General features: G+C 32.3%; 1 protein-coding gene across 1 annotated transcript; it reads right to left on the reverse strand.

The window, feature by feature from the left end:
* Window positions 1-3415: 3415 nt before the first annotated feature.
* LOC111612897 lies at window positions 3416-13702 on the reverse strand. Its single transcript, XM_023354184.1, has 5 exons — window positions 13493-13702; window positions 12545-12766; window positions 11091-11312; window positions 4170-4395; window positions 3416-4098 (listed from the first exon to the last, which is right to left on the reverse strand). The coding sequence occupies exons 1-5, from the start codon at window positions 13700-13702 to the stop codon at window positions 3458-3460; spliced, it is 1521 nt and encodes a 506-aa protein (XP_023209952.1). The 3' UTR covers window positions 3416-3457.
* Between the last annotated feature and the right edge of the window lie 529 nt (window positions 13703-14231).

Consider the following 14231-nt stretch of genomic DNA (forward strand, 5'->3'; position numbering starts at 1 on the left):
AAAAAAGAAAAAAATTCGCTTGCGTATGTGTTGGCGTGTAATTTGTTTAATTTCTTTATTTTCTGTTTTGAGATATTAAATACAATATCTCAGAATGGGTAATGTTTAAGAAACGAAATGTGGCACTGTAGCTCACGTATAAAGGAGCATTAATTAATACTATTAAATGTTGGTTCTTAATTAAAGGTCGACAGGGTAAAGACCTAAAAGTGGTCATGTGTCATATCTCTTAATGAATATTTTATTCGTTATTAGCACAAAATTCAAAATTAAAAGCCGTTCAAAATTTTAAGAAATAAAATAAAACTCGTCTCTACCCTCAAAGTAAGCTTTTTGCCATTTTATAATACTACAGTAAAACCCGTTCAGATGTTCTCATCTAAAACGTTAGAATGTATATGGGGACACGATTTAGTTCAACCACTTTGACGCTTAATAACTAACTCCTGTGTTAAACCATCCGACTCCGATTCTGACCACAGAAATTATTAGGCTTCAAACAGGGTGAACAAAATCGTGCCCCCCACGCACAGTCTAACATCCACACATATAGAAAAAAAAATCGAATCTTTTGCGTATCTCGAAATTTCAAAATGTCCCGAGTCCAAAAATTTAAAAATTTGGGAGGGGTCATTTTTGACCGAGCGCTACACTTTTCCTCTGTTATATATAACAGCCGGAAAAGTAAAAATTATCGAATACATAATTATATATTAGTTAGAGAAGTCTTTTAGCTTTGGAATAAAAAGTTCCTACGCTCTATCTTTATTAGAACTCTATTTATTGAATCTTTTATTCTGAAGTCACGCGATGACATCAGAATTTCAGGGTCTCTTTCGGTAACAAGTCCGCCCGTGGACAGAGTCGGAGTCGGTAGATTTTTATGCGACTCCACAGCCCTGGTTAAAGGTTCAAATTTGACTCTTAAGGAAAAGTTTGTATTTTGCTTCATTGCACATAAATGCTAGTATTTAAAAAAAATAAATAAATATAAATAGACTGGGAAAAGTCCATAAATATTTATTTCATTCTGAGTTAAAGATGAAGTCATCTTACAAATATTTGGATATTTGTTTTACCTCATAGGGCTCGTTTTCTGTTCACTTAAACAAGATATATTTGAAATTTACACTCGCTAATTTAATGAAACTTATGATTAGAATAAAGAAATCGTCTATTAAGTCACATTTTCGACTGTTTCATTCCTTAATACGTCTGAGTCTGGGTTTTCTGCTTCTTATTTAGAGTCAATCTTTTGAAAATCAAATTCAGATTCATTAGGTCGATTTTCTACGTTAATCGTTCGGTGACGAGCTGTGTTGAGATATGAATTGAAAGACCGATATAAGTTCAATTACGGCTATTTTTCGTTATCATCTAAAGAACTTAGAGTTACCAGAATCTAACCTTAAATGATTGATTTATAAAAAAGTAAAATTAATAAACAATAATAATAATTCTATAACTTGGGCTTTGTTACTTAAGCGCTTATTGTCCGATTTGGGATTTTTATCTGCTCTGTTTTCTGATAAAACACTTTCGTTGGTTGAACTTTACTTTTTGAAAAGTAAATATTGGGCTTTATATGGAGCAGAAGTGCGGCTTCTTGGAAATTACTCTTCCCCATAGACACTTCGTTGTCATCTATTATCAAATTTAAATTGGAAGATAAAATCCTTGATAATGCAATTAGAACATAATATAGCCTTTTCTTCTTTTAATGACCGCAAAATAAACATCACATCTTGCATTAATTGTTCTTTTTTAAATGTTCAATTCATTCATTCGAAAGATTTTTATTTGACATTGTAAATAATTTAAATCTCTTAAATAAATCCTGAAAATTCATTTTAAATTTACTAGATTTGCCACGTTATTGTTTCCACAACTACAATGTGTATAAAAACACCATTCGCTATATTTACACATGATTACGCAGTGCGCACACGAGAGGACTTCTCTTCGATATAACACAATTGAACCTGGTTTAATTTAAAAAGTTAATATACTAGAAAATAATACAAGAAATATAAATTTAGCAGCGTTAAGCTTACGAAGGTTAGAATGAAGAAAGAATAGTTTTGTCACTTGTATTTCATTCGACGTGAAAAAAGAGATGTTAAAAAGTTGCAAGTATATTAGTTGTATTTTCGATTATCTCTGATTGGACACAGGCAGTATGTATAAGGCAATATCTTTCTTTAAACTGCAGGGAGAATGGAGAAAAACGGATGAAAAATCTTGTACGTTTTGCGGATTTACTGTACATTCAACGGTTATTTTTGTCATCTGATTTTAATATTACTTCTTTACCTGATGATAATTTAAGTTCTGTAACGTTATTTAAACTTTAATGAATGACTAAATAATTTACAAATATGTTACAATTGATTTTCTAATTCTAAGCCATACATAATAGTGCCCAGAAGACCAGAAATATCAGTAATTATTATTATTTCTCAAGTTTATCCTACTTCTTATATAAAGGCTTTTATCAAATAATGTTAATTTGATTTGTTTTGTATTTTATATCTGAATATCCTCTTGATCTCAGTGTATTTTATTTCTATAAATTATATACTCTTTCTAATAAAGTCAATGCTTCGATGATTTATTAAACTTATTACATAAGCCATATGTAATAAGTTTAATATACTTTAAACATATATTATATTAATTCAAAACCATGTTTAAAAGTTATTAAAAGTTATTGTGCTCGTAAGTTTGTTCCTTCACGGAAGAAGTTGGTATTTCTGTGTGTAAACAAATAACTCACCCGGTTACACATTGTCAATATAATGAGTTCTGCCGATTTTCTTATTAACATAGTTTATCACGTAAGAAAACTAATTATTAAATTCTATTCAAAATTACTTTTATTAAAAATTACAGGTGTGAATTAGTTACAAACATCATAAGTGCTTATCTATTGTGAGTCACAGTAAATGAGTTACAAAAGAAAAAAAAAAAACAATTGGTTAAGACGAAACAATATATAAATACCTGTCCTTTTGATGGTCTGTTTAGTGACGTCACGTGCACTAATTTCAAATAAATTAGGAGGCGATTGCAGGAATGATTCCAAGCACCGCGGAAAAATAGTAATTCTGCCAAATATTGGGCTAATTATTCAAAGAAAACCTCAGAAAATCCGGAATATTTTACGTTAACTAAAATTAATTAAATTATATTAATCGCGATCAGATAATTGGTATTACAATAAAACACCGTAATTTCATACTCTGCAGTTTAAAACATTTTGCTTTCTCAAGACACGTATGTAGTTATTTATTCATTTATATTAAGAAAAGTGGATTATAACCGCCCATTGAAAAGTACTAAAACATTCAGTGTGGCCCTGGTGGAGATAAGATTAAAACTCCTGTGTAGAACAATACTCTCAATCAAAGACAGTTAAATGCCCAATTTTATTCAAAACTAGTTTAATGCAATACATTTATTCCCACCATACAAAAACCATTATATCAAATAGAGGGTCGATCTCAAGATCGATCTTTCGACGAAAATAGTCGACATCTCCTGCGACTGATATATATAAGGGTAAAACGTTAACAGCAACGTAGTTTATTAGAGGAAACACTTCCTTAATTGCTCGAATTTCTTTATCGGTGGACTGTACATACCCATTATTGAAAATATACAGGAAACATCTCTTCTGTACCATTCTGGGTTTAGAATATTTCAACCGTTCCAATTTCTTTTTTATTGTAGGAATAATTTCAGATACATCAATACGAAGAGCAAAAGCATTCACTCTCTCCCCATGAAATATTGTGAACATGTATGTATCGGTGTCGATCGGGTAATGAACCTTTTTGTCTATCATTTTCCTTAAGGCAAAATCTTCGTAGATGATGACACATTTTTTTCGTACGTGACGGATGTTTATTTTGCGGTATTCCTTCTTTATTTTCTTCATAAAATCTGTTAACTCATAAAATTCAGATCGGAATATAAAGCGGTCCAACGAATGATTAATAATATTAACACCTGGAATGTTTGGAAACATTGATATTTGTATTTTTGCTATTGATGACAACCTATAATCTCTAAAGAAACTGCATGTGCGATTTACTCCTGGAATTAAAAACGAGATTGTTATTAACAATTGTTTAATAATTTCAAACTTACATAGTACAGCTACTTACGATAGACTTTCTCCATAAAATTCAAATATTTATGATATGAAATAAAAGTATATGTAATTTCTCCGAATTTATTAAGATACGTAGACAGAGTTCTAGGTCCATATTCATGTTCATCTTCTAAAACGAACCAAATGTATTGAAAATGATCTTCGAACCCAACGTAGCGACGTAGTTTTTCCGAGTCGTTCACGTTAATTGCGTTTTTTATTACACTAAGAGGAATTCTCTGTTTAAATAAATCAGAATATTTACAGCAAATGTAAAATTTATTTAGATAATACAATTAATGAAAACTTATTTTACTGCAATAGAATAATTTAAAATGAATACATTTTTACACAAAGTTACAAGTTATTGTCTAAAAAGATTCTGCAGTTTGTTGAAGTAAGTTTTGAAATACAAATAAAATACACAATAAATATGTTTAATTGATAGGATTTCAATGAAAAAGTTATAAGTTTAAAGCTTTCCTCTTCAAAAAACAATGTTTAAAGTTAAAATTCTAACGAATAGGAAACTGAAAAGAATAGTCAATTATCGACGTTTCTCTAAACATTTTCAAAATGAAGATTATTATTATAATTTTAAACAACAAAAAAGCTGTCCTAGAAGTCATTGATGTATGGACACCAAAGAACAATTACCTGTACTCGTACATTCAGTCATTCTATGACAATTGTATAATACAAACAATAGAAATCTTAAGCATAGATTACTAGAAAGCATTCGACACTATCATGCATTTACGGTTCTTACAAAAATACAAAACGTTACAGAAATACAAAATTTTCTAACAGTTATTACACATCTGAAAAAAAAAAACAATGCAACAGTGGAAAATGACACATCATCTCACATTTCTTAAGTACGTTAAACAATTGAAGACGAGGTATTTTTCAGATAGACTGTTTAAATTCATTTTGGTTTTGTGCTCTTAAAAGCTCATTAGGCAAATAATAATAATAACACAAAATATGAATTTATAGCAAACCTTTTTAAAAACACCACAAAGCAATATAATATATATAGCCTATATATTGTACGTCATTTGCGTTAAATACATAAAATCCAACATCCTCACAAGGACAATCTAAATAGCGTAGTTAAACTTACACACCGTTATACCCCGTTCGCACCGAGTATGTCAATCTAGATTGTGACCAAGGTCGGCGACTATCCCTTGGTGCGACCTCTCTCGACCGTTTCAATCTCGACTGAAACGAGGTTCAATAGCGATCGACTGGAGAGAGTTCTCGAAACTAGATCCAGTCATAAGAAAGATCCCACAATCCTACGCGCGCGAGAAAATGCAAGATGGCTGCGGAACACGTGTCGGGCTATCGACAGAGAAATAAAAAAGACATCTGGAGAGACGATGACATCTGTGTATTATTAGATGTACGGCAAGAAAAAGTATTTATTTCTAACCAAAACGTCCATTTTGTTTGTTGGTGTTCGTGACTAATCGCGTAGTTACATCAGTTTTATCATTGCGTGTAATAGCCGGGTTCTACTTGAGTGGACTGCCTGTGCGAACAGCTTGACGTTCGTCTGGTGACAGTTACAATCCAAATTGTAGGTAAATCGAGATCGAAGGGAGTCGTGGATTGTGTGTGAACGTAGTATTACCTATTGACGAAATTGACAAATGAAAAAAAACACCTCACGTAGAGAAACGAACTCCAAGGAAAAACACAGCACTAAATCCATCAATGACTGAGTAATCTACAAATGTTTAGATTCAAAAAGAGAAAACACAGTTTCACACACAAATCATGCAAACTAACAATCAAAAAGCCATTTCAGTAATTAAAATTTTCTAAACCGAATTCCGTAACTTAGAAATTCGAAAATTCAGGATTATTTTAAACCGGCAAGAGAAATCGAAAAACAAGGTATTGACGATTCACAATATACATTAAGATCTATATATGAATTAATTCAGTAAAAATTTTGCCAGTTAAACTTAGAAATTCAATCAATAAAAGCTGAAGTTAATAAGATAAAAGAAGAAAATAANGCTGTAGACACAGGCTTGAAAGTAACACTGTTGTCAAAGGTCCCTAGTGCAGAAAATAGGCAAACTTCATAGAACATACGATAGAAAAGAGAGATTATTTTGAAGAGTCATCAGACAAAATCTATCCATATGGAAGAAGCAAATTTTGATTCAAAATAGGCCCTCTACAATTTCTTTACATATGTTACATCATTGATGATCACATCACGTATCCATTTGACAGATTACTAGGAAGAGCTATAATTACTGACCTAAGGTTAGGAATAAATATGGCAGACAGAACAATAACACTTTCTGATGGAAGAGGAATAAGCTTCCAAGAGCCCTCCAAGACAAGGGAGAAAGCCAAACAAGCATGAGCAAGGAGGATCCTAACCAACAGGGAAAATGTTGTCAGAGTTGTCCGACCATGGGAAAGAACCCAAGAAATAGTAGGAGGAGAGAAAATTAAAGATAAACCTCAAGAAAGAGAGAAGAAACAGATTCAATTACAGAATCTGCCAGATTCTAATAAAATTCACTCTTAAAAAGATGAAGAGAAGGGTCAACAAATGATCCAATCCACGGAAGAGAAGGATAACAAACCAATTTCATTTTTCCCAACGGGAAGGGGACGAAACTTAAAAACAAGGAGCCATTCAGAACTGAAGTAAATCCTATATCAACTCAAGCAGAAGTAAGAAACGAGGAAAAACAAGGTCAATCAGATGCAATTTGAAAACAAGAAAAACAACCAAAGCCCGATCAAATTCTAAGCTTTAAAATATTACTCAAAGCCATAATAGTCCTCTTCACTATGATGCTGATGTTTTTAGGCATCCCATTTTTGCCTGTAGTCATTTTCTCGAAGATCAACCCCCTTCACAAGGTCAAGGAACTCTAGACACAACATCAACTACAATGCTACATCCACTGAAAGCTGCTTACCCATTAGAAAATCATCTCTCACATGCACAAATAAAGTCAGATGGAAAACAAATCAGACAAAAAATGATCGCAACAATTAGCAGAATTAATTAGGGAGCCCAACAGATAGCATTTTGTTAATGTTACATAGCTCATCAAAAGATAGCGATGATTTTTTTCTTTTATTGTCACACCGACTGCGAGGAGCAAACTGAAAATTGAACTTGCTCTTTTGGGACCAAGCATGATTTTGGAAAGGCCAGTGTGATGTGAGAGCTCAGACTCAACAAAAAAATTTTTCAAAAGAAAAAAAATCTTAAAGGATATGATTATAACTTTTCCCACATACTTGCTTCCTTATTTAAGGTGACAAGTCAAATGTGTCACCAGGAACTTAACAACAAAATTGGTATTGGATGTGGAGATTTACTTTACAAAAAAAGAGTAATGGAAGAAAAGAGGGAAAATCCCCAAATAAAAGGCAATGTCTGATATTGACACCAGGAGTTTGTCCGACAGAAGAGTCTGTCCATCCTTGAAGGTTGGTCATGTGTGCACTAGGATACACTTTGCTGTGGATACTCTGCCAATAGCCAGTAATCAGAAGCTTAACCACTGATAATCGATGACCTCACATACCCATCAAGGACTATAGTATCATCTTCTCTGAAAAAAGGCCCAAATCAAGAGAGCGATCTTCAGGTAAATACTTTGCACCAATGTTTGTCTCTCTTTCTCTCTCGCTTAAAGCTTATGTGTAAATAGTTTATATAATCAATAAATGGGTATTATTTTTTATAATAAAGTTGTAAAGTGCATTTCTTTTGCCCAATTTGTCTCCATCCCAAGTCCAAGTGTCTACACACTCTACGGCTCATGCAAAAAGGTTTGTCTGTCCAAAAGACTGGTATCAGACTGACAACTTTGTCATCACAAACGCAGTGTTGACCCTTCGGTCAAATGGTGCTGAAGCATAGGGACGCTTTGAGCATTGTCACAAAAGAGAAGTAAAAACACAGCAAGTAATTGAAAACACAACAAAAGTATTAAGTATTTCAATGTTTATGATTTGTATTAACATATTAAGCACCACAGTAGTGGGACATAAATTATTACATTGGGCCATGATCCTTTTTATTAACGAAATTAACACAAATATGATGGCTATTTAATATAATTTTTATGCATTGTTAAAAAACATTTTTCTCAATTTTTAGGCATGTGTTGCCTGAATGATTTTTTCCCCCCTCCCTAATTACATTATGCCATCTTGTATGCTCATCAGCTTTTGAACTCAACAAAACTAACACATTCAAGATTGCATAATTGTATTGATAGAAAGCCAAGAGAAATAGAGTAATCACTGAAATAATACATTCACTGTTTTTTACTGTTTATATTCATTGAGAGAAAATTAAGATTGTTTCTTGAATATTTGTTTTTGTGCTTTGTTTTTATGATATTGTACTTATTCATATTCATTGTGCAAGAAAAACATTAGAAAAGGCAAATTTTGCTCATTTTTCTTTTTATTGGGAGAAAATAAATTCCTATTAATAGTCTATTATAAAAATTAGTGGGTTAAGTGCAATTTTTATTTTATAGGCCATGCTTTAACTATATCCATTATGTTTATATGGGTAGCATGTTGATCCAAAGTTACACTTCTCAGATTTAAATGTAGAGCAATTCAACCATGCCATATGTTGCTTATTTGCAATACATGGCACTTAATGTGTTAAACAACTTTTCCATTGGCTGATTTCATTTCAAATGGATTAAGCTGATTTTAACTGATTTCATGTTTAATTAATTTAAAGAGTTTATGTATATACAGTAGAGCATCATTTATCCGAAAGTCGGTTATCCGAAAGCATTCCAGTCGGCAAATTTAAATTTTCACTAGTGCTGTGGCACTGCAATCTTTGGCTATATCTTGGGCTACTCCAATATTTTTTTTGTTGGTGTGTGTGTGTTAGCTGGCAGCACTTGCACTTTTGTGTGGTGTTTTTCTGAGGACTGTGTGTCGTGCTGAATCAAACGTTTTTGATACTAGATCAACTTCTAAAGTGTATTTTTTTTGGTTTTTATATTTTTCAAAATATTTATTTTGTTTGTACAAAATAAAAAAATAATTTTTAACGATACAGTAGCCACGGTTATTATTTTAGAAAGTTTATGTTAGGCTTAACATCGACGAAAATTTAACGCGAAGTGACACGCAACGGAGAAAAATTTCAACATGGGATAGGTTAATATATTTTTTCATACATAATTGGTTATCCGAAAAATAAGTTATCCAAACAACCCCAGTCCCCAATTGATTCGGATAAACGACGCTCTACTGTATATTATGATTTTACCCATTGCCAATGGAAAATTTTTTTACATAATGAGGCCAGATTCAGATTATTTTTATTAGACAATATACCTTGCGACACCGGGAAATACATTCCCGGTGTCGCTATAGCATAACCGGGTATAAACAAAATATTTATAATATATTACACAGATGAAATACATCTTTTCAATTGAAATTAATATAACAAATAATAATTAAACGCATGTACAGATAATATATATAAATATTACACGCGTACATATGAATAAATAACAAGAAAGAACAAAAAAAAACCAAAACTCAAAAAAAATCGAAAACAAAACCGCAAATACAAATAATACGCACGTACAAACACTATGTGCATAATCGTGTGCTTGAAAATTATAAATCTAATATCCACATGAGCACATTAAATGCTATCAAGTACAGTCAGTTTCACGAAAAAGAATTCATGTAAAAATACAATATAATACCCGCGTGAACATATTAAATGCTATCTAGTACAATCACTTTCACGTCAAAGATTCATAGAAAATACAAATCACCCACGAGTTGAATTACCTGAGTAGAGATAAAGGCCAAGAAAACACGAGTGTAGTATGCAGTCCGTTTAATAGTTCAGATTCACTGCTGCAACTCTCTCGTTAGTTTCCAGCAAAAGATGAACAAGCAGGTCTTAGAAAGCACACAAGTAACACCTGTAATTCGTGTAGGATAGTTCACCAATATAATATATACAATTGATATGAATACAAACAAGATTATTCAAATGGATTGTTCTTTTAGAAATAGACGACTAAAAAAGAACAGGACTGACAAGAGAATCATACCGAATTAAGTGTATATTCCTCTAATAAGAAAACAGTAATTGAAAAAAAATTGTAATAAAAGCTTAGTAAAACTGGAAAATAGTAAAGTAAAAGTAAAGGAAAAATGTTACTAATGTAATGGTAGTAAAAATATGAGAGAGACTAACAAAGATAAAAAAAAAAAAAATTCTGTCCAATAGGGTTTTAGTGAATATAGGGTCTTTGCGAGAAAATTATAAAGTCTTACTAAAAAAATTCATAGACCCTAACATTATAATTGGTTCTACGGAACCTGTATGATAATTTAAAGTGACAGTCAAAGTTAGATAAACACTTGATCATAGTATTTAGTAAAGCAAAAAATCAAGAAACAAAAATAAATTAATCTACAATGTTGAAGTAGCTATCATAAATATAAATTTAATAACGAAAATAAGATCTATGTAATGTAAAAACATTGAGATATTGTATACGGAATAATGAATAAATTTGAAGTGTTTTTAAAACGGGTAAAAAGGTACATACTGAATGTGATGTATACGTTAAAATATAATTAGATGTAGAAATAAATCTGTGTAGATAATCAAGAAATTGTGAAATCCAACCACCCTGATTGTAACAGACGGAAGGCGAATGCTCATCGAAAAGTTAATTTATGTAAAGTTCTAATAATTGTATAAACATCCCCCTTGTAACAGGCTATTGCCTATTACGTTAAGAAACATTCTACTCTATTCTATTCTAACTTAGAAATGATTTATGTTAATCGATTTTGGAATTTTGAGCGTTTGTAGCATTTATATAATCATAGGATTAAATCAACAAAATAATGCTATGATAATTACCCTTGTAAACGTTGTTACTCGGCGATGCATTATGTTGTCAATGATATCTTTCCATAGAGTACACACTCGGCTACATAAATCTAATTCTGCACCTTTTAAGTATTCAAATATGTTAATCATAATTGTTTCTGGCAACTCTGTGATTAAAGTGCAGCCACTTGACGATATTGCGTCTATTTCCGTTGTTGTTTCAAGGGTAATTTCTGCCATTTTGGAAATTCTCTGTAAAGATAAGAATAATTTATTAACTGGTAAATCTTTGCATTGCTGAAAATTTAACAATTCTGGCTGATTTGAATCAACCAACTGGATACGGAAAAAATACTCATTCTTTGATAGACTTTGGTCTAACAAACGATAGCGCGTGTGAATTTTTAATACATCAAAATTTGATATCTGACCATCTACCTGTGAGGAACGAACAGACCAACAATAAAGTGTTATTTTAAATTTTAATTATTGGGAAATTCAATCATCTAAATTCTAGCGTTTTATCAAGTTAGGCTAAAAGCCATAAAGATTATTTCCCACGGAGTTGGTTCCTTGTTGAGGAGGATCCAGCTAGTCAGTAATGTGTCACCCGGAACTTTCGATAGAGTGCCCATATTGGACGCCAGACCCTTAACAACAACCACCTGATCTCATGGAAAAAACCCCAAGAGGAATAACAAGAGAAAACGGAAAAAACACCCGAGGTCAGTCGTCTTCCAAAGTCGTCCTCAAGGATTAGCACCGTGACCACGACTCCTGCATTAAAGCCGTGACAAAGATCGTGCCTCTTTAAGGATATCATCCCCACTTTCGTGCCTCCACACCTCCGTGCTCCTGTTAACGGACGAGACCCAGAACCATTTAGATATCGGTGGTGTCATCTTACAACAGATCTTCGACCCAGAAGAAAGGTATTTATCAACCCGCGATTCGTTGGTAAACTCTCTCTCTCGAACGGCCTAGTATAATTAGAGGACTATGACAAAAATCGAATATATTTGTATTTTCTTTGATTATTATTAAAATTGTTATTTTTAGTTAATATGGAATCCGAGTGAGTCACTTCCTCGTCACTCTCCTCACCTCTACTCCAAATCTATTCGCTCGCGTGACGTAAAGTCGCGATTTCCGAGTCCTGAGAGACTCGGTGGTGTCACATCCTGACGTGGTGTCGACAAGACACCGACCCTACGGTCACAGCACTAGATCCATCATCCAGACACAGCACTGAATCCATCAAAGACTGAGAAATCTACAAATGTTTAGATTCAAAAAGAGAAAACACAGTTTCACACACAAATCATGCAAACTAACAATCAAAAAGCCATTTCAGTAATTAAAATTTTCTAAACCGAATTCCGTAACTTAGAAATGATTTATGTTAGTCGATTTTGGAATTTTGAGCGTTTGTAGCATTTATATAATCATAGGATAAAATCAACAAAATAATGTTATAACAATACCCTTGTAAACGTTGTTACTCGGCGATGCATTATGTTGTCGATGATATCTCTCCATAGAGTACACACTCGGCTGCATAAATCTAATTCTGCACCTTTTAAGTATTCAAATATATTAATCATAATTGTTTCTGGCAACTCTGTGATTAAAGTGCAGCCACTTGACGATATTGCGTCTATTTCCGTTGTTGTTTCAAGGGTGATTTCTGCCATTTTGGAAATTCTCTGTAAAGATAAGAATAATTTATTAACTGGTAAATCTTTGCTTTGCTGAAAATTTAACAATTCTGGCTGATTTGAATCAACCAATTAGATATGGAAAAAATGCAGATTAGATCCAGATTATTTTTATTAAATAATATACCTTGCGGTATATTCCTGGTGCCGCTATAGCATAACCGGGTATATACAAAATATTTACAATATATTACATAGATGAAATACATCTTTTTAATTGAAATGAATATAACAAATAATTAAATGCGTGTACAAATAATATATATAAATATTACACGCGTACATATAAATAAATAACAAGAACAAAAAAAAAACAAAACAAAACCGCAAGTACAAATAATACGCACGTACAAACATTATGTGCGTAATCGTGTGCTTGAAGATTATAAATCTAATATACGCATGAGCACATCAAATGCTATCAGGTACAGTCAATTTCATGGTGTAGATAATCAAAAAATTGTGAAATCCAACCACCCTGATTGTAACAGACGGAAGGCGAATGCTCATCGAAAAGTTAATTTATGTAAAGTTCTAATAATTGTATAAACATCCCCCTTGTAACAGGCTATTGCCTATTACGTTAAGAAACATTCTACTCTATTCTATTCTAACTTAGAAATGATTTATGTTAATCGATTTTGGAATTTTGAGCGTTTGTAGCATTTATATAATCATAGGATTAAATCAACAAAATAATGCTATGATAATTACCCTTGTAAACGTTGTTACTCGGCGATGCATTATGTTGTCAATGATATCTTTCCATAGAGTACACACTCGGCTACATAAATCTAATTCTGCACCTTTTAAGTATTCAAATATGTTAATCATAATTGTTTCTGGCAACTCTGTGATTAAAGTGCAGCCACTTGACGATATTGCGTCTATTTCCGTTGTTGTTTCAAGGGTAATTTCTGCCATTTTGGAAATTCTCTGTAAAGATANATTACAGGTGTGAATTAGTTACAAACATCATAAGTGCTTATCTATTGTGAGTCACAGTAAATGAGTTACAAAAGAAAAAAAAAAAACAATTGGTTAAGACGAAACAATATATAAATACCTGTCCTTTTGATGGTCTGTTTAGTGACGTCACGTGCACTAATTTCAAATAAATTAGGAGGCGATTGCAGGAATGATTCCAAGCACCGCGGAAAAATAGCAATTCTGCCAAATATTGGGCTAATTATTCAAAGAAAACCTCAGAAAATCCGGAATATTTTACGTTAACTAAAATTAATTAAATTATATTAATCGCGATCAGATAATTGGTATTACAATAAAACACCGTAATTTCATACTCTGCAGTTTAAAACATTTTGCTTTCTCAAGACACGTATGTAGTTATTTATTCATTTATATTAAGAAAAGTGGATTATAACCGCCCATTGAAAAGTACTAAAACATTCAGTGTGGCCCTGGTGGAGATAAGATTAAAACTCCTGTGTAG

The sequence above is a fragment of the Centruroides sculpturatus genome, unplaced genomic scaffold (assembly GCF_000671375.1).
Source record: "Centruroides sculpturatus isolate CEXI.00-Female unplaced genomic scaffold, Cexi_2.0 scaffold1721, whole genome shotgun sequence".
In the NCBI taxonomy this organism is placed as follows: Eukaryota; Metazoa; Arthropoda; class Arachnida; order Scorpiones; family Buthidae; genus Centruroides; species Centruroides sculpturatus.

What these genes read in the sequence shown, in the direction of transcription:
- LOC111612897 (XM_023354184.1), bottom strand. Translation starts at nt 13,702, where the DNA reads ATGGCAGAAATTACCCTTGAAACAACAACGGAAATAGACGCAATATCG. An exon ending in GAGTAACAACGTTTACAAGG is followed by an intron (nt 12,767 to 13,492) that starts GTAATTATCATA and finishes TTATCTTTACAG; the next exon opens with AGAATTTCCAAAATGGCAGA. An exon ending in GAGTAACAACGTTTACAAGG is followed by an intron (nt 4,396 to 11,090) that starts GTAATTATCATA and finishes TTATTTAAACAG; the next exon opens with AGAATTCCTCTTAGTGTAAT.